Genomic DNA, 24,332 nt, shown 5'->3' on the forward strand with positions numbered 1-24,332 from the left:
TAGTTGTCACTAACAGAGCATGTAATGAGCAAATTGAAGTATGTAAATATTAACATTGCATTAACTATGATAAGTAAAATAGAAATAACTATCAAAACTGCTCTGCTAGTGGTCTTAAACTGCAGCTAGTTTTATATAGTGCAGTAACAAAGAGATCAGCATTAGGGGCCGCATCACTTATATCCAGATGAGAAGCTAACGGCATATATACTAAGGTGATAGGTATCGTCATGAGCTTGTTTGTGTATACTATATCTAATAGAATGATACCTAAAGATATATGAAATTAACAGTGCTAAGGCGTGTGTTTTAGACATTAGACTTCGAAAAAACATTGCACAAATTCCTATTCAGGCTAGCAGATGAATGAGTATTTGAATGAGATATTATGAAAATAAGAGAATGATTGCACGTAGCAAGTGTAGTATATTACTCTTGAACTAAAATTATTATTATTTTTTTTTTTAAATACAACAGAAAAAAAGAGTTGGTACAAGAGAAAAGAAAAATACAAAAAACAAACCTTCTCTCTAAACATTGTGTTGAAAAACGCTATAACAGTATTGGGATAAACATTGATTATATTGGAACATATATTCTAAGTGGTTATTGCCGTGTCCTGTAAGAACTTCACTGTATAACATTTTGGCATAAGGTAAACATAACTGTCGCAGAATGCATAGCCGGGAGAACATTCTCTTGCCAATACCGGACTTGTAGAGATAGGATTCAGTCTCTTTCAGAGACTTCCGGACTGAAGTGGTCTTCATCAAACAAAGCACTGAAGGGGGATTCAACTTGTGGGGCCAGAGGGTTGCTGAATGCGGCTCTTAGGGTTCCGATAAGGTCATCATGGTGCCACTTTAGTAGAGAGCCGTGTTCAGATAAGATATTAGTGGTTAAGTCCATAATTTATGGAGAGGTTGGTAGCGCTACAAATTCAGAGATTTATGATGTGCGCTGAGCACACCTTTGATAATATGCTCCCAATGTGTAGTAGAAGTTATAAAGTAGCCCAGGGCACCCTATCTCCGTTGCCAGTTATGGATTGTGCAGTAGTCCTCTAGGGCTTAAAAGAAGTAGACATGTTAGACTCATAGGATGACTCTCATACTAACACAGCAGTCCACCATGTGGCTGTCCAGTCTAGTTCAGGTTAGATTTGCAGACCAATTCTAAATTCCTGGAGTCCCTTGAGCTTCAAAGCGATCATCTATGTGTTGATATACAAGGTCCACCATGTAAAAAATAGGTAGAGTTGGAAAATAGTTGAAAATTCAAAACTTGGCTACGGAGCTCCACCAAGTTGCGTCCTGCCTTTACAAAAGTTAGCTCCGCCCCCGCTTTGAAATCTTGTGTTTTCAACACAATATATTTTTGGTAGCTATTACTTCTGCAAGAATCATTTTATAACTGTCAGTACAAAAACAAAACAGTGTTATATACAGTTCCTGAAATGTTTGTCCAAAGTTTGTCCAAAGTCCAAAAGTAATCTTTTCATTTTTTTAAATAGATATAATCCCACTGTTAGGGCACTAAGCAAATGTCAGTCCATGCTGGGACCCAATAGTTGAGAGGTGATAGCAATTGGTACAATTTCTGCGGACTGGGTAAAGCCCAGGATTTGACAGAGGGGGGTAGATGACAGTTGCTTAAAAGCACAATGTAATTGTCGGATATGTAGGTTCTGCAGCAGATCAGTAGACAACTAATTTATTTATATTTCACACTGTTACATTGAAGCCTCAAGATCCTTTTCTCATTAATACAGTTAAACATCCTCATTGGTGGTGTAAGCAACTTTCCCCACATAGTTTAACTGTGTTATTGAAGGATCAAACCTGTATAATCACTGTTATCACTTTTGTTCAGTTTTGTGATCATTTTGAGGCCTTTATTACACTAAGAAACTTTATTAAGATATTTGTTGACACTTTATGCACTTGTTGGTTATTTGGTGGGTAGAGAGCATATGAATAGTGAACATTTACTGCACCACAATGCATGAACATGATCATTCCTTTCTCGTAGATTCTACCTATTCACCCTTTTATTAATTGACCTCTCCGACTTTGAATGATTTATTTTGGCAGTGTAGGGAGTTCCTAATATATTCAGGGAATAGTAATGCAGTGTTGGCCAAACCAATTTAATAATTGGAGTAGAAAAAAGTATTGTCAACAGTGTTAAGATGTTCAACCCATAGCCCTCTTGCTGGGACCCAGAAACAACCTATTACAGCAAAAACGTACTGGGTAATTTTGTTTCCAGAGTAACACAATCCTTTCCCAATTTTCTAAAATTGAACAAATGAAACTGTGGCTGCTGCTATCTTGTTCCCAAACGCATAATTTTCCAGGGAGAGAACCTTTCTACAAAAAATCATCCTCACACCAGTGACGTGCAGTGACGTCAGAGGTTGGTGAGGCAGTGGCTAGGATACGCCTTCATTCTTTAGATATCCTTTGTTGAAGAAATAGCAATGCACATGGGTGAGCCAATCACATGAGGTATCTATGTGCAGCCACCAATCAGCAGCTACTGAGCATATTTAGATATGATTTTCAACAAAGGACATCAAAAGAATGAAGAAAATTAGATATTAGATGTAAATTGGAAAGTTATTTAAATTTGCATATGGGTTTCATATGGGTTTCATGTCCCTTTAAATGGTGTCTTGGAAAACTGGTCAACTTAGTAAACATCTGATTTTAGTCTAAAAGGATTGTAACAAACTCTTGCCAGATAACAAAATGCTTGCTCTGATTATGAGATCTAGAAATCCATGCCCATTAAAATATGTTTAAAACATACTTTTTACTTTAATGCTGCAAATTATGCTTACAGATTCTTTCATTACATAAGGGATGAGAGTCAGAGGGGGAGGAAGAGAGACAAAGAGAGAAAGAGACCATGGGGAGAACAACACATAAGGAGAGAGATGGATAGAGAGAGAGACACACACACACACAAGGGGGGGGGGACCACTGCATTTTAAAGTAATAAAACAGCAGAGCTACAGAGACTAAGTGAGACTATAACTAAATGAGACTATAATTTAGTGTAAAGTACAGAGGCAAGCTGCTAAATTAGTGGGTGTAAAGTTTGAGTAAACAAAATACAAAAACGATCCTTTGCTGTAAAAGAGTAAAAAACACTAAACCACATTCATTAAATTATCATTTTCACTAACAGAATCCCTTACAGTAAAATCTTACTTCAATAAGATGTGGCTGAACAGAAACATTGCTCTCTGTGCCTCTCTCCTGCTCTGGAAGGATTCAGGAAGTGACAGTGGCACATTCCACTGCACTTAGAGGGGAAGAACAGAACTCTCTTTTTCACTTTAGCAAAGCTAGCAGGTTCACAGGACAGCAACAAAATATATGAAAGTTGTTTTTTTCCGTTTTTGTTTTGTTTTATATGATTTAACATCCAGCCCCAACCCTATGTTCCACTTACTAATGCCTCTCGCTGGATTGGTTCAGCCCAAATAGGACTGCCTCAAATAAAGCACTTATGGGCCATGCAATGATCTTAACCACTGTCATCCAGTAGATGGCGCAGCATGTTGTGTAATGGTGGGCAGACCTGCTTGTGCCTCTCCATTGCACAACATCTAGCTGTGAAAAAAAATGCTGGGGAAAAAAAATTACAATTTTTTTTTTTTAAAGCCAATATAAAAAAATATATTTTTGCCCATATGAAAGGTGAAGCACTGCCTCACCTGCCTCTAGTGACTGCACATCACTGCCTCACCTGCCTCTAGTGACTGCACATCACTGCCTCACACTAAATAGTCTCTGCTAAATGGCTGCAGCTTGTTTGTGCTATTTTTTTCCCCTCTTAAGCATAAGTAAAATAATGTATTTCTCTCAACAGGTTTATATACGAAACTGAACATTTTAATGGTGTTGCAGAATTGCTGGAAATATTGGGAAGGTAGGATATATATATATTATATACATTTTTAAGTATCTGGTAAATGTGGAAAGCAAATAACAATGTATCTTGTCTATATAATAATTATCTAGAATGTGTTACTTTGTCATAAAGGCATATTAAAATAACAATATTACTTAAATCTGTTTTAAAGGGACAGTAAATGTGAGTTTTCTTTTAGGTATTGTATTTACAGATCTCTGTAGTTTATCTCTGAAATGTCTTACACATAGATAGATAGATAGATAGATAGATATACAGACAGTCCCCAGGTTACAGACATTCAACTTGAGTACAACTCGTACTTACAAACAGAGGAAATATAACTTTATCACCAATCCTTATTTCTTTCATTTAATTGGCAAGAGTCCATGAGCTAATGACCTATGGGATATACAATCCTACCAGGAGGGGCAAAGTTTCCCAAACCTCAAAATGCCTATAAATACACCCCTCACCACACCCACAATTCAGTTTTACAAACTTTGCCTCCTATGGAGGTGGAGGTGGTGAAGTAAGTTTGTGCTAAGATTTCTACGTTGATATGCGCTTCTCAGCATTGTTGAAGCCCGATTCCTCTGAGTACAGCGAATGTCAGAGGGACGTGAAGGGAGTATCACTTATTGAATACGATGATTTCCCTAACGGGGGGTCTATTTCATAGGTTCTCTGTTATCGGTCGTAGAGATTCATCTCCTACCTCCCTTTTCAGATCGATGATATACTCTCAATTTACCATTACCTCTACTGATAACTGTTTCAGTACTGGTTTGGCTATCTGCTATATGTGGATGGGTGTCTTGTGGTAAGTATGTTTTTTATTTCTTAAGACACCTCAGCTATGGTTTGGCACTTTATGCATTTATATAACGTTCTAAATATATGTATTGTACTTATATTTGCCATGAGTCAGGTTCATGTATTTCCTTCTGCAGACTGTCAGTTTCATATTTGGGGAAAATAAAAAAATTTTAAGAAATGTTCTTCTTACCTGACTACTTTCTTGCAAATTGCGGGCGGTATTAGGCCCGTGGGTGCCCCAAATGGTAGACTTTATTGCGTCATTCTTGGCGCGAGAATTTTTTTGGCACGAAAAATACGTCTGTGACGCAACTTCGTCATTTCCAGCGTCATAGTTGACGCCGAAGCCTTACACATAGTTGCATCATTAATGACGCAAGTGTGTCATTTCCGGTTATTATTGGCGCCAAAAAAGTTTCTAGTTACGTTGTGCGTCATACTTGGCGCCAAACTTTTTCATTATTTTAATACCCCATTGATGTTTGCCTCTTGCTTTTTTCTCTATCAGAGGGATATGCTATTTGCATTTTTTTTTCCCATTCCTGAAACTGTCATATAAGGAAATTGATAATTTTGCTTTATATGTTGTTTTTTCTTTTACATTTTGCAAGATGTCTCAATCTGATCCTGCCTCAGAAGTTTCTGCCGGAACATTGCTGCCTGACATCGGTTCTACTAAAGCTAAGTGCATTTGTTGTAAGAATGTGGAAATTATTTCGCTGAATGTCATTTGTAATAGTTGTCATGATAAACTTTTACATCAGTAATAGTACATTGCCAGTTGCAGTTCCTTCAACTTCTAATGTACATGATATACCTATGAATTTTAAAGAATTTGTTTCTTATTCTATCCAGAAGGCTTTGTCTGCATTTCCATCTTCTAATAAACGTAAAAGGTCTTTTTAAACTTCTCATTCAGTTGATGAAATTTCAAATGACCAACAACATAATGATTTATCCTCCTCTGATGAGGATCTATCTGATACAGAAGATCCTTCCTCAGACATTGACAAATCTACTTATTTATTTAAAATAGAGTATATGCGTTTCTTATTTAAAGAAGTGTTAATTACTTTGGATATTGAGGTAACCAGTCCTCTTGACGTTAATTCTAATAAACGTTTAAATGCTGTTTTTAAACCTCCTGTGGTTTCTCCAGGGTTTTTTCCTATTTCTGATATGATTTCTAGGGAATGGAATAAGCCAGGTACTTCTTTTATTCCTTCTTGAAGGTTTAAATTTTTTTATCCGTTACCAGCAAATTCTATAGAGTTTTGGGAAAAAATCCCCAAAGTTGATGGGGCTATTTCTACTCTTGCTAAACGTACCCCTATTCCTATGGAGGACAGTACTTCCTTTAAGGATCCTTTAGATAGGAAGCTTGAATCTTATCTAAGGAAAGCCTATTTATAGTCAGGTCATCTTCTCAGACCTGCAATTTCTTTGGCTGATGTTGCGGCTGCATCAACTTTCTGGTTGGAGAATTTAGTGCAACAAGAATTGGATTCTGACATATCTAGCATTATTCGCTTACTGCAATATGCTAATCATTTCTCTTGTTAAGTGTAGTCAGTCCACGGGTCATCCATTACTTATGGGATTATATCTCTTCCCCAACAGGAAGTTGCAAGAGGATCACCCAAGCAGAGGTGCTATATAGCTCCTCCCCTCACATGTCATATCCAGTCATTCTCTTGCAACCTAACTAAAGATAGGTCGTTGTGAGAGGTCTGTGGTGTTTTTAAACTTAGTTTATTTTTTTAATCAAAAGTTTGTTATTTTAAATGGCACTGGAGTGTGCTGTTTGTTTCTCAGGCAGCATTAGAAGAAGAATCTGCCTGCGTTTTCTATGATCTTAGCAGACGTAACTAAGATCCACTGGCTGTTCTCGCACATTCTGAGGAGTGAGGTAACTTCAGAAAAGGGGAATAGCATGCAGGGCCCCCCTGCAAACGAGGTATGTGCAGTAAATTATTTTTCTAAGCAATGGAATTGACTGAGAAATTACTGCTGATACCAATGTAATGTAAGTACAGCCTTAAATGCAGTGGTATCGACTGGTATTAGGCTGAGGAGTGTGTGTACACTGAAGTATTTTTCTAGGGAATGGAATTTGACTCAGAAAATACTGTTAATACTGAAGTAATGTGTGAGCCTTAACTGCAGTAAAAGCGACTGGTAGCAGGCTTATTAATAACACTTCATAACTTTTAAAATGTATGTTCAAAACGTTTACTGGCATGTTAATCGTTTTTTGTGAGGTACTTGGTGATAAAACTTATTGGGGCATGATTTTTACCACATGGCTAACTTTTGTTTCTGCATAGAAACAGTTAACTGAGCTTCCCCACTGTTGTAATATGAGTGGGAGGGGCCTATTTTAGCGCTTTTTTGCGCAGTAAAAATTCAGTCACAATCTTCCTACTTCATCCTCGATGATCCAGGACGTCTCTAGAGAGCTCAGGGGTCTTCAAAATTCATTTTGAGGGAGGTAATCAGTCACAGCAGACCTGTGACAGTGTGTTTGACTGTGATAAAAACGTTAATTATTAAATTGTTATCCGTTTTTGGGTATTAAGGGGTTAATCATCCTTTTGCTGGTGGGTGCAATCCTTTGCTAACTTAATACATTTACTGTGAAAATTTGGTTGCTATAACTAATTTGGTTCATTGTTATTTCAACTGTGACAGCTTTTTGTGCTTCTTAAAGGCACAGTAGCGTTTTTTATATTGCTTGTAAATTTATTTGAAAAGTATTTTCCAAGCTTGCTAGTCTCATTGCTATTCTGTTTAAACATGTCTGACACAGATGAATCTGTTTGTTCACTATGTATGAAGGCCAATGTGGAGCCCCATAGAAGGTTATGTACTAAATGCATTGATGTAACTTTAAATAAAAGTCAGTCTTTACATGCAAAGAAATTATCACCAGACAACGAGGGGGAAGTTATGCCGACTAACTCTCCTCACGTGTCAGTACCTTCGCCTCCCGCTCAGGAGGTGCGTGATTTGTGGCGCCAAGTACATCAGGGAGGCCCTTACAAATCACTTTGCAAGACATGGCTACTGTTATGACAGAAGTATTATCTAAATTGCCAGAATTAAGAGGCAAGCGTGATAGCTCTGGGTTAAGGACAGAGCGCGCTGATGATGTGAGAGCCATGTCCGATACTGCGTCACAATTTGCAGAACATGAAGACGGAGAGCTTCATTCTGTGGGTGACGGATCTGATCCAGGGAGACTGGATTCAGAGATTTCTAATTTTAAATTTAAGCTTGAGAACCTCCGCATATTTATAGGGGAGGTATTAGCGGCTCTGAATGATTGTAACACGGTTGCAATTCCAGAAAAATTAGGTAGGTTGGATAGATACTATGCGGTACCGGTGTGTACTGACTTGTTTCCTATACCTAAAAGGCTTACAGAGATTATTAGCACGGAGTGGGATAGACCCGGTGTGCCTTTTTCCCCTCCTCCCATATTTAGGAAAATGTTTCCTATAGACCCCACCACACAAGACTTATGGCAGACGGTCCCTAAGGTGGAGGGAGCGGTTTCTACTTTAGCTAAGCGTACCACTATCCCGGTGGAGGATAGTTGTGCCTTTTCAGATCCAATGGATAAAAAATTAGAAGGTTACCTTAAGAAAATGTTTGTTCAACAAGGTTTTATCTTACAACCCCTTGCATGCATTGCGCCTGTCACTGCTGCAGCGGCATTCTGGTTTGAGTCTCTGGAAGAGGCCATTCGCACAGCTCCATTGGATGAAATTATGAACAAGCTTAAAGCACTTAAGCTAGCTAACGCATTTGTTTCTGATGCCATTGTACATTTAACCAAACTTACGGCTAAGAACTCCGGATTCGCCATCCAAGCGCGCACAGCGCTATGGCTTAAATCCTGGTCAGCTGACGTGACTTCTAAATCTAAATTGCTTCATATTCCTTTCAAAGGGCAGACCTTATTCGGGCCCGGCTTGAAAGAAATTATCGCTGACATTACGGGAGGTAAGGGCCATGCTCTACCTCAGGACAGGGCCAAATCAAAGGCCAAACAGTCTAATTTTCGTGCCTTTCGTAACCTCAAGGCAGGAGCAGCATCAACTTCCTCCGCTCCAAAACAGGAAGGAGCTGTTGCTCGTTACAGACAGGGCTGGAAAACTAACCAGTCCTGGAACAAGGGCAAGCAGGCCAGAAAACCTGCTGCTGCCCCTAAGACAGCATGAAGAGAGGGCCCCCTATCCGGAAACGGATATAGTGTGGGGCAGACTTTCTCTCTTCGCCCAGGCTTGGGCAAGAGATGTCCAGGATCCCTGGGCGTTGGAGATCATATCTCAGGGATATCTTCTGGACTTCAAAGCTTCTCCTCCACAAGGGAGATTTCATCTTTCAAGGTTATCAGCAAACCAAATAAAGAAAGAGGCGTTTCTACGCTGTGTACAAGACCTCTTACTAATGGGGGTGATCCACCCAGTTCCGCGGACGGAACAAGGGCAGGGATTCTATTCAAATCTGTTTGTGGTTCCCAAGAAAGAGGGAACCTTCAGACCAATCTTGGACTTAAAAATCCTAAACAAATTCCTAAGAGTTCCATCATTCAAAATGGAAACTATTCGAACCATCCTACCCATGATCCAAGAGGGTCAGTACATGACCACTGTGGACTTAAAGGATGCCTACCTTCACATACCGATTCACAAGGATCATTATCGGTACCTAAGATTTGCCTTCCTAGACAGGCATTACGAGTTTGTAGCTCTTCCCTTCGGGTTAGCTACGGCTCCAAGAATCTTTACAAAGGTTCTGGGCTCACTTCTGGCGGTACTAAGACCGCGAGGCATAGCGGTGGCTCCGTACCTAGACGACATTCTGATACAAGCGTCAAGTTTTCAAACTGCCAAGTCTCATACAGAGATAGTTCTGGCATTTCTGAGGTCGCATGGGTGGAAGGTGAACGTGGAAAAGAGTTCTCTATTACCACTCACAAGGGTTCCCTTCCTAGGGACTCTTATAGATTCTGTAGAGATGAAAATTTACCTGACGGAGGCCAGGTTATCAAAACTTCTAAATGCTTGCCGTGCCCTTCATTCCATTCCACACCCGTCAGTATCTCAGTGCATGGAAGTAATCGGCTTAATGGTAGCGGCAATGGACATAGTACCATTTGCGCGACTGCATCTCAGACCGCTGCAATTGTGCATGCTAAGTCAGTGGAATGGGGATTATTCAGATTTGTCCCCTCTACTAAATCTGGACTAAGAGACCAGAGATTCTCTTCTATGGTGGCTTTCTCGGCCCCACCTGTCCAAGGGGATGACCTTTCGCAGGCCAGATTGAACGATTGTAACAACAGACGCCAGCCTTCTAGGTTGGGGCGCAGTCTGGAATTCCCTGAAGGCTCAGGGATCATGGACTCAGGAGGAGAAACTCCTCCCAATAAATATTCTGGAGTTAAGAGCAATATTCAATGCTCTTCTAGCTTGGCCTCAGTTAGCAACTCTGAGGTTCATCAGATTTCAGTCCGACAACATCACGACTGTGGCTTACATCAATCATCAAGGGGGAACCAGGAGTTCCCTAGCGATGTTGGAAGTCTCAAAGATAATTCGCTGGGCAGAGTCTCACTCTTGCCACCTGTCAGCGATCTACATCCCAGGTGTGGAGAACTGGGAGGCGGATTTTCTAAGTCGCCAGACTTTTCATCCGGGGGAGTGGGAACTTCATCCGGAGGTCTTCGCTCAACTGATTCATCGTTGGGGCAAACCAGATCTGGATCTCATGGCGTCTCGCCAGAACGCCAAGCTTCCTTGCTACGGATCCAGGTCCAGGGACCCGGGAGCGGTGCTGATAGATGCTCTGACAGCCCCTTGGGTCTTCAACATGGCTTATGTGTTTCCACCATTTCCGATGCTTCCTCGACTGATTGCCAAGATCAAACAGGAGAGAGCATTGGTGATCCTGATAGCGCCTGCGTGGCCACGCAGGACCTGGTATGCAGACCTAGTGGACATGTCGTCCTGCCCACCGTGGTCTCTGCCTCTGAGACAGGACCTTCTAATTCAGGGTCCTTTCAACCATCCAAATCTAATTTCTCTGAGGCTGACTGCATGGAGATTGAACGCTTGATTCTATCAAAGCGTGGCTTCTCGGAGTCGGTTATTGATACCTTAATACAGGCTAGGAAACCTGTTACCAGAAGAATTTACCATAAGATATGGCGTAAATATTTATATTGGTGCGAATCCAAGAGTTACTCATGGAGTAAGGTTAGGATTCCTAGGATATTGTCTTTTCTACAAGAGGGTTTAGAAAAGGGCTAGTTCGTTAAAAGGACAGATTTCTGCTCTGTCTATTCTTCTACACAAGCGTCTGGCAGAAATTCCAGACGTTCAGGCTTTTTGTCAGGCTTTGGCTAGGATTAAGCCTGTGTTTAAGACTGTTGCTCCGCCGTGGAGCTTAAACTTAGTTCTTAACGTCCTGCAAGGCGTTCCATTTGAACCCCTTCATTCCATTGATATTAAGCTGTTATCTTGGAAAGTTCTGTTTTTGATGGCTATTTCCTCGGCTCGAAGAGTCTCTGAGTTATCTGCCTTACATTGTGATTCTCCTTGTCTGATTTTTCATTCAGACAAGGTAGTTCTGCGTACTAAACCTGGGTTCTTACCTAAGGTAGTTTCTAACAGGAATATCAATCAAGAGATTGTTGTTCCATCATTGTGTCCTAACCCTTCTTCAAAGAAGGAACGACTTTTGCATAATCTGGACGTAGTCCGTGCCCTGAAGTTCTATTTGCAGGCAACTAAAGATTTTCGTCAAACTTCTTCCCTGTTTGTCGTTTACTCTGGACAGAGGAGAGGTCAAAAGGCTTCGGCTACCTCTCTCTCTTTTTGGCTTCGTAGCATAATACGTTTAGCCTATGAGACTGCTGGACAGCAGCCTCCTGAAAGAATTACAGCTCATTCTACTAGAGCTGTGGCTTCCACCTGGGCCTTTAAAAATGAGGCTTCTGTTGAACAGATTTGCAAGGCTGCGACTTGGTCTTCACTTCACACTTTTTCAAAGTTTTACAAATTTGACACTTTTGCTTCTTCGGAGGCTATTTTTGGGAGAAAGGTACTTCAGGCAGTGGTTCCCTCCGTTTAAAGTTCCTGCCTTGTCCCTCCCTTCATCCGTGTACTTTAGCTTTGGTATTAGTATCCCATAAGTAATGGATGACCCGTGGACTGACTACACTTAACAAGAGAAAACATAATTTATGCTTACCTGATAAATTTATTTCTCTTGTAGTGTAGTCAGTCCACGGCCCGCCCTGTCTTTTAAGGCAGATCTAAATTTTTAATTAAACTCCAGTCACCACTGCACCCTATGGTTTCTCCTTTCTCGTCTTGTTTCGGTCGAATGACAGGATATGACATGTGAGGGGAGGAGCTATATAGCAGCTCTGCTTGGGTGATCCTCTTGCAACTTCCTGTTGGGGAAGAGATATAATCCCATAAGTAATGGATGACCCGTGGACTGACTACACTACAAGAGAAATAAATTTATCAGGTAAGCATAAATTATGTTTTTATTTTTGATGCCATTTTTGATATTATATCAAAATTGATGTTAGATCCATGTCTTTAGCTATATTAGCTAGAAGAGCTTTGAGGCTTAAATCTTGGAATGCTGATATGACATCTAAATCTAGATTACTATCTCTTTCTTCCCAAGGTAATAATTTATTTGGTTCTCAGTTGGATTCTATTATTTCAACTGTTACTGGGGAGAAGGGAGTTTTCTGCCTCAGGATAAAAAACCTAAGGGTAAATCTAAGGCTTATAACCGTTTTCGTTCCTTTCGTCAAAATACGGAACAAAAACTCAATCCTTCTCCCAAGGAATCTGTTTCCAATTGGAAGCCTTCCTCAAATTGGAATAAATCCAAGCCATTTAAGAAACCAAAGTCAGCCCTTAAGTCCGCATGTAGGTGCGGCCCTCATTCCTGCTCGGCTGGTAGGGGGCAGATTAAGGTTTTTCGAGGATATGTGGATAAATTCTGTCCAAAATCAATGGATTCAGAGTATTGTCTCTCAAGGGTATCGAATAGGATTCAGAGTAAGACCTCCTGTGAGAAGATTTTTTTTCTCTCACGTATCCCAGCAAATCCAGTAAAAGCTCAGGCTTTCCTGAAGTGTGTTTCAGACCTGGAGTCTTCAGGGATAATCATGCCAGTTCCTCCTCAGGAACAAGGTTTGGGGTTTTATTCAAATCTATTCATTGTCCCAAAGAAGGAAAATTTATTCAGACCAGTTCTGGGTCTGAAAATTTTGAATCGTTATGTAAGAGTACCAACTTTCAAGATGGTGACTATAAGGACTATTCTGCCTTTTGTTCAGCGAGGACATTATATGTCCACAATAGACTTGCAGGATGCATACCTTCATATTCCGATTCATCCAGAACATTATCCGTTCCTGAGATTTTCTTTTCTAGACAAGCATTACCAATTTGTTGCTCTTCCATTTGGCCTAGCAACAGCTCCAATAATCTTTTCAAAGGTTCTAGGTGCCCTACTCTCTGTAATCAGAGAACAGGGTATTGCGGTGTTTCCTTATTTGGACGATATCTTGGTACTAGCTCAGTCTTTATGTTCTGCAGAATCTCACATGAATCAACTAATGTTGTTTCTTCGGAAACATGGTTGGAGGATCAATTTACCAAAAAGTTAATTGATTCCTCAGACAAGGGTCACCTTTTTAGGCTTCCAGATAGATTCAGTGTCCATGACTCTGTCTCTAACAGACAAGAGACGTTTAAAATTGGTTGCAGCCTGCCGGCACCTTTAGTCTGTCATTCCTTTCAGTGGCTATGTGCATGGAAGTTTTAGGTCTCATGACTGCAGCATCGGACGCGATCCCCTTTGCTCATTTTCACATGAGACCTCTACAGCTTTGTATGCTGAACCAATGGTGCAGGGATTATACAAAGATATCACAATTAATATCCTTAAATCCAAATGTACGACACTCTGACGTGGTGGTTAAATCACCAGCGTTTAGTTCAAGGGGCTTCCTTTGTTCTACCAACCTGGACTGTGATCACTACAGATGCAAGTCTTTCAGGTTGGGTAGCTGTTTGGGGATCTCTGACAGCTCAAGGGGTTTGGGAATCTCAAGAGGCAAGATTGCCAATAAATATTTTAGAACTCCGTGCAATTCTCAGAGCTTCTCAGTTTTGGCCTCTGTTAAAGAGAGAACCGTTCATTTGTTTTCAGACAGACAATATCACAACAGTGGCATATGTTAATCATCAGGGTGGGTCTCACAGTCCCCAAGCTATGAAAGAAGTATCTCGGATACTTGCTTGGGCAGAATCCAGCTCCTGTGGGAGTGTTCTCTCCAGATGTGTTTTCTCAGATTGTTCAGATGTGGGGTCTTCCAGAGATAGATCTCATGGCCTCTCATCTAAACAAGAAACTTCCCAGATACCTGTCCAGGGATGTTCAGGCGGAAGCAGTGGATGCGCTGACACTTCCTTGGTGTTATCATACTGCTTACATTTTCCCTCCTTTAGTTCTCCTTCCAAGAGTGATCTCCAAAATAATCATGGAACAATCATTTGTGTTGCTGGTGGCTCCAGCATGGCCACACAGGTTTTGGTATGCGGATCTGGTTCGGATGTCCAGTTGCCAGGCTTGGCTACTTCTGTTAAGGTCGGACCTACTGTCTCAAGGTCCGTTTTTCCATCAGGATCTCAAATCGTTAAATTTGAAGGTATGGAAATTGAACGCTTAGTACTAAGTCATAGAGGTTTCTCTGACTCAGTGATTAATACTATATTACAAGCTTGTAAATCTGTCTCTAGAAAGATTTATTATAGAGTTTGGAAGACTTACATTTCATGGTGTTCTCATAAATTCTCTTGGCATTCTTTTAGAATTCCTAGAATTTTACAGTTTCTTCAGGATAGTTTGGATAAGGGTTTGTCTGCAAGTTCCTTGAAGGGACAAATCTCTGCTCTTTGTTTTATTTCACAGAAAGATTGCTATACTTCCTGATATTCACTGTTTTGTACAGGCTTTAGTTCGTATTAAGCCTGTCAAATCAATTTCTCCTCCTTGGAGTCTTAATTTGGTTTTGAAGAAGAGTTTCTGATCTATCTGCTCATTCTTGTGAGTCTCCTTTTCTGATTTTTCATCAGGATAAGGCAGTTTTGCGGACTTATTTTCATTTTTTACCTAAGGTTGTGAATTCTAACAACATTAGTAGAGAAATTGTTGTCCCTTCCTTGTGTCCTAATCCTAAGATTTCTTTGGAAAGATCCTTACATTCTTTGGATGTGGTAAGAGCTTTGAAATATTATGTGGAAGCTACTAAAGATTTCAGGAAGACTTCCAGTCTATTTGATTTATTTTCTGGTCCTAGGAAAGGTCAGAAGGCTTCTGCTGTTTCCTTGGCTTCTTGGTTAAAACTTTTGATTCATCAGGCTTATTTGTTGTCGGGTCAGGCCCCGCCTCAGAGAATTACAGCTCATTCTACTTGATCAGTCTCCACTTCGTGGGCCTTTAAGAATGAAGCTTCAGTTGATCATATTTGCAAAGCGGCAACTTGGTCCTCTTTGCATACATTTACTAAATTCTACCGTTTTGATGTATTTTCTTCTTCAGAAGCAGTTTTTGGTAGAAAAGTTCTTCAGGCAGCTGTTTCAGTTTGATTCTTCTGCTTTTGATTTAAGTTTTTTCTTTCATTTATGAGAATAAACTTATTTTTTTGGGTTGTGGATTAATTTTTTCAGCAGAATTTTGCTTTTTTTATTTTTATCCCTCCATCTCTAGGAGTTCCACATCTTGGGTATTGCTATCCCATATGTCACTAGCTCATGAACTCTTGCCAATTACATGAAAGAAAACATAATTTATGTAGGAACTTACCTGATAAATTCATTTCTTTCATATTGGCAAGAGTCCATGAGGCCCACCCTTTTTATGGTGGTTATGATTTTTTTGTATAAAGCACAATTATTTCCAAATTTCTTTTGTTGATGCTTTCTACTCCTTTCTTTATCACCCCACTGCTTGGCTATTCGTTAAACTGAATTGTGGGTGTGGTGAGGGGTGTATTTATAGGCATTTTGAGGTTTGGTTAACTTTGCCCCTCCTGGTAGGATTGTATATCCCATACGTCACTAGTTCATGGACTCTTGCCAATATGAAAGAAATGAATTTATCAGGTAAGTTCTTACATAAATTATGTTTTCCAGAATAACCCAAAATACTCAAAATCCAATTGTCACAAGGACAGAAAGTGATGTGAAATTTTCTGAACAGGGGCACAGATAGCAAAACAAACTTTTCCCTATGTTATCCAAAACTAAAAAAAATGTTTGACTAGAGTTTCACCTAAAAAAAAGTGCCTGTTCCAACTTAAAAACAAATGCATCTTAAGAACAAACCTACAGAACCCATCTTGTTCGTAACCTGTGGACTGCCTGTATATATGTGTGTGTATGTATATATATATATATATCTATAAAGATTGAATGATAGTCCTTTTATTTATTGTTAGCAAAACAGAATACTATCCATTTTTCCTCTATCAATGATAGCTATAGTTGTATGTATAGAATGTTTCCTCTCTTTAACATCCATCTTGAAACTGACATAAAAAATTGTGTGTTGAAAATATCAAATGTTTTTATAGGATACTTTGCTTTTAAGAATAATTAGAATGGTATTAACTTGAATGTAACACACCTGTTGTTGGTCAGAAGCACAGCCTATAAAAAGTCGTTTTGTATTATGTACTAATCACTTGGCTTGAGAAAGGGCGGATGCCCGAAACTTCGCCTGTATGTCAATGCTTGTAATAAAATTTTAAAATACAATTTGGAGTGCTGCAGCCATTTCTACAATGTGTTATATATATATTTATATATATATATATATATATATATATATATATATATATATATATCAAAATTTCACGTCATAAGCTACTAGCCAGGGCAAAATGACACTCGCCACCTCTGATCTTACCCACCACGCCCACACCACACTTACTACTCCACCCCTCTCTGCATATGTTTAGCCATTGTGAAACCTTTTATTGTGCAGTCATTTTTTTTATTATTTTTATTTTCTATGATAACAAGATAAATAATGCTACATTCAGTAATAAATTAGCAAAAATAAGTGCATAACAGTTAGCAATTATCAACTAGGGGTTTTGGGGTAGACAACAGCTGGATGGAAAAGGAAATTTGTTGAACTGAGGGAAGGCAGGGAGTGCCGACAGTCATGGAAGGTCATAGCAGACCTGGAGGTTTTTATTTAATAATTATCTCTCCCTTCTTTCTCAACTCTTTTTCTCCACTCCCTCCACTCTTCAATCTCTCTTTTTTTACCCTCTCCCTTCTCTCTCAGGCAATATCTTCTCTTTACTATCTTTCTTTTTTCTTATCTTCTCTATTTCTTTTTTTTTTTTTCCTCTCCATTCTCTCTTAACTTTCTTCTCCACTTTTATTTTTCCTCTCCAATCCCTCTCTCTGCCCATATTTACCCTCTCAGAAGTAACAGTCTATGCTCTAATGGGGTCCCTACATCTCTTAAGGAATAACCTTTCATGGATATATAACATCTTTTCAGATAATATTTTGGCACATAGCTTAAAATGTGTGTCAATGCTGCAGTAGGAGTGTGCTGTAAATTTTGCAAATATAATGTGCTACCTTTGCTACTTACAACACCCCACTGTACGTGAATGTTGATTCAGCTTCACTCACTTTTACTTGCCACAGTTAAATTTCCACTCGCCAATGGCTAGTGGGCAAGTGGAAAATTTTGATATATAATTATTTTTTCTTCTTAAACTGGGAGAGGCCACAGCTGCATTCATTACTTTTGGGAAATACAGAACCTGGCCACCAGGAGGAGGCAAAGACACCGCAGCCAAAGGCTTAAAGGTGTGGCTCCTTATAGGATTTGATTGGAGTGGCGGGTCCCCTCGACGTTTCTCAGGAAAGATTTACGGCCTTGAGGGTTGCTAATTCATTTATCTGTGATGCTATTAGGCAGATTATTCACCTGAATGCTAAGGCTTCAGCTTTTTTCTGTTCAGGCCGTCTGGCTCTGGCTGAAGTCAGTCTGTGGATATGACTTCCAAGTCTAGACTTCTTTCCCTCCCCTTTAAGGGAATGATTTTGTTTGGTCCAGGCCTGGACTCAATTATTTCCACGGTCACATGGGGCAAGGGTGCCCTCCTACTGCAAGAGTATATGAACTAGTCTAAGAGACAATTTTCGTTCTGATAAAGCCCATATCAGCAGTCCTCCGCTAAGCCTGAGCAAACCAAGAGCTCTTGGACGCCGGCTCAGTCCTGGAATAAATTCAAGCAGAGCAAGAAGCACGCCCAGTCTAAGTCGGCATGAATGGGCGATCCCCGGTCCTCTTCTGTATCGTGTAGTTGGCAGACTGTCACTCTTTTCAGTCACTTGTTTCAGGGACATGCAGGATCCATGGGTCTTGGAGGTCATAGCTCAGAGTTACAAGATAGGTTTCAAGTCTCAGCCACCCAAGGGCAGATTCCTCCTCTCTCTCTCCTGTCTTTCTGACCAGAAAGGAGGAAAGCCTTTCTGGAGTGCGTATGGGATCTGTTCTCTTAGGCGTTATTGTCCTAGTGACTATCGCAGTGAGAGGTTTGGGATACTATTCAAACCTTTTTGTGGTCCTAAAGAAGGAGGGAACTTTCCATCTGATTTTGACCTAAAGTGCTTAAACAGGTTTTTAAATTTCCTCTCGTTCAAGAGGGAGACAATAGGTCCTTTCTTCCCCTCGTTCAAGAAGGGCAGTTCATGACCACGATAGATCTGAAGGATGCTCCCTTCATGTACCAATACTCAAGGACCACTTCCAGTTCCTAAGGTTTGCGTTCCTGGACCAGCACTTCCAGTTTATTGATCTTCTGTTTGGTCTAGCTACGGCTCCAATAAGTTTTTTTTGAAGAGTGGATCATTGGGAATCTCTCCTGTCTTCTTTGATCCCCTGGATGGAAGATAAAACTAGAGAGAGTTCTCTTGTATCAAGTACCAGGGTAGAATTCTTGGGTACTATAATAGACTCCATAGACATGACAATATTTCTAACAGACCGGAGATGTTGCAAGCTAGCTTCAACATGTCTTGCCCTCCAGATCTCCTTAAGGCCATCTGTGGCTCGGTGTATGGAGGCGATTGGTCTCATCGTGTCCAGCTTGGACATAATTTCCTTTGCCAGGTTTCACCTCAGACTGTTGCAACTGCGCATGCTGAAGCAGTGGAAAGGCGATCATTCATATCTGTCTCAACAAATATCTCTGGACAACCGATCAAGAGATTCGCTCTCTTGGTATTTTTGTCTGGATCACTTGTCCCAAGGGACGTCCGTCTCAAGACCATCCTGGGTGATTGTCACTATGGTTGCGATTCTGTCAGGATGGGGAGCGGTTTGGGTTGCCAGGAAGGTACAGGGTCTATGGACTCAGGAGGAAAAGCTCCTTCCCGATCGCATTTTGGATCTTTGGGCAATATTCAGTGCTCTGAAGGCTTTGCCTCTGCTGGGTTCGTCCCAGTTTATCAGATTCCAATCAGACAATATAGCCTCAGTGGCTTACATCAACCATTAGTGGGAACGAGAAGCTCCCTAGCTATGAGGTTAGTATCTCGGATTCTGGAGTGGGGCGGAGACCCACATTTGTTCGCTTTCAGCGATCCACATTCCGGTTGTGGACAACTGGGAAACTGATTTCCTCCGCAGACAATCCTTTCATCCAAGGGAATGGTCTCTCCATCCCGAGTGTTTGCGGAGATTTTCAAGAGGTGGATCTTATGACGTCTCAATACCAAGCTAACCAGATACGAGGTACAGGGATTCTCAGGTGGAGCTAACAGATGCATTAGCGGTGCCTTGGAGGTTCAATCTAATTTATCTTTTCCAGCCGTTACCACTACTTCCTATTGTAGTGGCTTGAATCAAGCAGGTGTCAGTGATACCGATTGCTCCTTCTTGACCTTGAAGGATATGGTTCACGGACTAGTGGGGATTTCATTATCTCCTCCGTGGAATTACCTTGTCACAGGGATCTGCTGACCAAGGTCTCTTTGTTCATCCTTATCTAGATTCTCTGAGGCTGACTGCATGGAGATTGAACGCTTAGTCCTAGCCAAGAGAGGGTTTTCTGAGAGTATTATTTTTAGTCTCATTCAAGATTGTAGCTGGTTGCTCGTCGCATCTATCATAAGGTGTGGAGGACCTACTTATTCTGTTCCCCAGGATGAACTGGAGAAGGACTTTCTGCAAGTACCCTGAGGGGACAGATTTCTGCCCTGTCTTTGTTATTGCACATGAGGTTCGCTGAGCTTCCTGATGTGCAGTCATTTGTTAAGGATCAGACCTGTGTTTAGATCTATTGCTCCTCAGAGTTTAAATCTTGTTCTTTAAGTTTTGCAGGGACTCCGTTGGAGCCTATGCAAGAAGTAGACATTAAATTGTCTTGGAAGATTCCTTTTCTACGGACTATGGATCTATGGATCAGATTTGTAAGGCGGCTACCTGGTCCTCCTTACATTCTTTTTCCAGACTTTACAAGTTTGATGTTTTTTGCTTCTGCTGAAGCAGCCTTTGGGAGAAAGGTTTTGCAGACTGTGATTAGGGTCCGCCTCTCTCTTTTTTTTCCCTCCCGTTTTGCATTCAGTGTCCTCTTCTTCTGACGGGAAGAGTCCACATCTCCTACCCGCGTTTTGAGACGGCAGTAAATTTTTGTTCTTCTGGCACCTTTTTGACCCTGATATTTCTCCTACTGTTCCTTGTTCCCTTAGCATAATGACTGGGGGATGACGGAAGTGGGGAGGTATTTAAAGCCTTTGGCTGGTGTGTCTTTGCCTCCTGGTGGCCAGGTTCTGAATTCCCAAAAGTAATTAATGCAGCTGTGGACTCACAGAAGAAAAGAAAAGGATTAGGTAAGCATAATTTGCTATTGTGTTTTGCTGCGACATGTGTGAGATGTGGCTCTGGCAATGCGAAACAGTCAGGTTTTCCTTCCTTGATTACTGGCGCACTTTGTTTCCTGGCTGCAGGGGAGGTCCTGCATGGTACCGGGTGTGGCCTCTTTCTCTTCCTTTCATGACCGTCGGTTGCAGGAGACTTTTACAAGTTTTCTCTGTAGGCCTGGGTCATAGGAGGTGGTGAGTGCCAGGGCAATTAGTATAAAGGTGCCAGTTAATCCTTTTCTGTAGTCCTTATAAAGCGCAAGCTATGGAGGACTCTGATATGTTAGAGGGTACTCCCTCTTTAACTAAATCTAATGCCTTTGTTTATTGTGAGGAGGTTTCGGTATCTCCGCCTGCTCAACTATGTTCCACATGCCTCGACAAAATAGTGATATCTAAAAGAAATAAAATGTTTAGTACCACTAAGCCGTCCACCTCTGAGAGGTCTCTGTCTCATGAGGTACGTTCCCTACATTCATCTCCGATTACACATGCAGCTCACCAGTGCAATTCTAATCCTCCTGCAGGAGGGGCCACGTTGCCGCCCGATTTTGCTGAGCAGTTGCAAACGGCGATATCTGCGGTCATTAGTACTTTACCTCGTCCGGCTAAGCGCCAGTGAAAGGTTAAACATTGCTATCCTTCCCAGGGGTCATCTAATCCGTTGGATGTATCTGAAACTAGATTATCCGCTGATGCTGAGGATTCCCATACCTCGGAGGCCTCTCTCTCTGGGTCTGGAATCTGCGGCCTCTAGGCCTCCTGCTGCGGAGGAACCAAACTTTAGGTTTAGGATGGAGAACTTACTCTTTTTGTTAAAAAGAGGTGTTGGCGATTCTAGAGGTTCCGTAACCGAAACTACTGGAGGAACCTTCTATTCTTAAGCTGGATAAAGTTTATGAGGACAGGGTAGTGCCCTAGACTTTCTCGGTTCCCGTAAAGATGGCAAATATTATCAAGAATGAATGGGAGAGACTGGGATCATCTTTCTCCCCTTCTTTTAAAAAATTGTTCCCGGTTCCAGATGCTCAGCTAGAATTATGGGATCTGTCCTTAAGGTGGAGGGGGCTATCTCCACGCTCGCTAAATGCACCACTATCCCGCTTGAGGAACCGATGGATAAGAAATTAAAGACCCTGTTAAGAAAAAATTTTCAGCACACAGGGTTCGGTTTTCAACCGGCAGCCACGGTTGCTGCGGTGGCGGGAGCCTCTACCTATTGGTGCGACTCTGTCAGAGATGATCGAGGTGGAGACTCTTCTCTCTGAAATTCATAAAAGAATTATTTGTTTATTTGTGATTCTAATATGCAGATTATCCGCTTTAATGCCAAGACATCAGGTTTTTCTGTTCTGGCCCGGAGGGCCCTGTGGTTGAAGTCGTGGTCGGCTGACATCACGTCCAAATCTAGATTGCTATCCCTTCCATTTAAGGGAAAGATTATTTTCGGTCCAGGCCTGGACTCGATCATATCCACTGTCACCGGGGGCAAGGGTGCCTTTCTTCCACAGGATAAAAAGAATAAACCTAATTTTCGTCCCTCTTGGAAACCATCTTGGTCTTAGAATAAATCCAAACAGAGCAAGAAATCAGCCGAGACAAAATCAGCATGAAGGGGTGGCCCCCGATCCGTCTCTGGATCCTAGTAGGGGGCAGACTCTCTTTTCGCGGAGGCTTGGTTGAGAGACATTCGGGATCCTTGGATTCTGGAGGTTGTTGCCCAGGGTTACAGGATAGGTTTCAAGATCCATCCTCCCAGGGGCAGATTCCTCTTGTCAAATCTCTCATCAAATCCAGAAAAAAAGGAATGCTTTTCTAGAGTGCATGAGGGATCTCTCCTCTTTAGGAGTAATTGTACCGGTACCTCTAGCAGAAAGGGGTCTAGGGTACTATTCAAACCTTTTCATGGTACCAAAGAAAGAGGGCACGTTTCGCCCAATTTTAGACTTAAAGTGCTTGAACTAAGTTCTATTGGTTTCATCGTTCAAAATGGAAACGATAAGGTCAATACTGCCCCTAGTTCAAGAGGGCCAGTTTATGTCCACGATAGACTTGTAGAAAGCTTACCTTCAAGTTCCAATCCACAAGGATCACTTCAGGTTCTTAAGGTTCGCTTTTCTGGATCAGTACTTCCAGTTTGTAGCTCTTCCCTTTGGGTTGGCTACGGCGCCAAGAATCTTTACAAAGGTTCTGGGAGATCTGCTCGCGGTAGCGAGATCCAGAGGGATTGCAGTGGCTCCTTATCCGGACGACATTCTGGTTAAGGCTCCGCCCTACCAGTTGGCACAGGATCATTCAAGAGTTCTCCTTCTTCTGCAATCATGGTTGGAAGGTGAACTCAGGGAAGAGTTCTCTGGTTCCCAGTACTAGAGTGGAATTCCTGGGCACGATAATAGATTACATTGCCATGAAGATATTCCTAACAGACAAGAGACGTTGCAAGATTGTCTCCAGCTGTCTTGCCCTTCAATCCTCCTCAAGGCCATCAGTGGCCCGGTGCATGGAGGAGATGAGGCTCATTTTAGCCGCTATATATGTCATTCCATTCGCCAGGTTCCATCTCCGGCCTCTTCAGCTGTGCATGCTGAGGCAGTGGAATGCCGATCATTCGGATCTATCCCAACTTATCTCTGGACAGCGGGTCGAGGGAATCTCTCAGTGGCTATGTCCAGATCAGCTGTCCAAAATATATAGATATGGTGTGTGGAAGCACACCAATCCTCAAGGGGGCGCTCTCAATCAAAACAAATGTAACACAATGTAATAAGAATAATAGTAATGTATACAACAACACTCTAAAAATAAACAGCAGAATACCAGAAAGAAAAAATATAACCTTGTGACTGGAAACACTATAAATGTCCAATAACTAAATGATATCCTGTAAGTCACAATAGCTCCAGAAGATTGCAAAGGTCAGCTCTCTTTCGTAGGGGGGTCAAAATCCTGATGATAACAGATGGTCTGAAAAAAGAAACACAGAGGCGCCCGATGGCCTAATACCACAATACCAGGGGACAAGTAAAATATGTAAGACTAATACTCACAAACGAATAGCATCATAAAAGGCAAGGAAGCAGACTGGAACCTCACAGTTGCCCAGCAAACTGAACAGACGCAGAGATAATTCTGTAGTACTTCTTCACCAGTGAGGTCCTCCTGGTTCCTAAAGGGGAGGATATAGAGCCAACATAGCCCAGTACAGTTTGTACAAATATATGTGTATCCAGGGAATATGCACACTTACATGTAGCAAAGCACCCCAAAAGCACAAACATTATCTGATAGGTCTAATAATTAATTAATTCAACCTGTATGTGTTCACAAATAGTTGGTGGTCATAGAAACAAAGATAAACAATGACCTCACAGAAAGCATATGGTTTACAACAGTCAGTTGACATGGCAACCAAAATAAACTAGGGCTTAGCATATATAGATATCATCAAAATATACAACTAACAGGATAGAAAAATATGCGATTAAGCCACTCCCTCCCCTTATATTTTATGAAGCATTACCTTAAAGGGACATTAAAGTATACAAATACATTGCTTATATGTGTTAAAATGCTTTAGTACTGCACTAT

General features: G+C 41.2%; 1 protein-coding gene across 1 annotated transcript in view; it reads left to right on the forward strand.

The window, feature by feature from the left end:
- LOC128658217 (serine/threonine-protein phosphatase 2A 56 kDa regulatory subunit alpha isoform-like) overlaps window positions 1-24,332 on the forward strand; it is a 167,325-nt gene that overhangs the window by 9,708 nt on the left and 133,285 nt on the right. Inside the window, exon 2 of the mRNA XM_053712751.1 lies at window positions 3,883-3,942. Coding sequence (XP_053568726.1) covers window positions 3,883-3,942 — 60 coding nt within the window. The remainder of the gene's footprint in view (window positions 1-3,882; window positions 3,943-24,332) is intronic.

Source organism: Bombina bombina, chromosome 4 (genome assembly GCF_027579735.1).
Source record: "Bombina bombina isolate aBomBom1 chromosome 4, aBomBom1.pri, whole genome shotgun sequence".
Classification (NCBI taxonomy): Eukaryota; Metazoa; Chordata; class Amphibia; order Anura; family Bombinatoridae; genus Bombina; species Bombina bombina.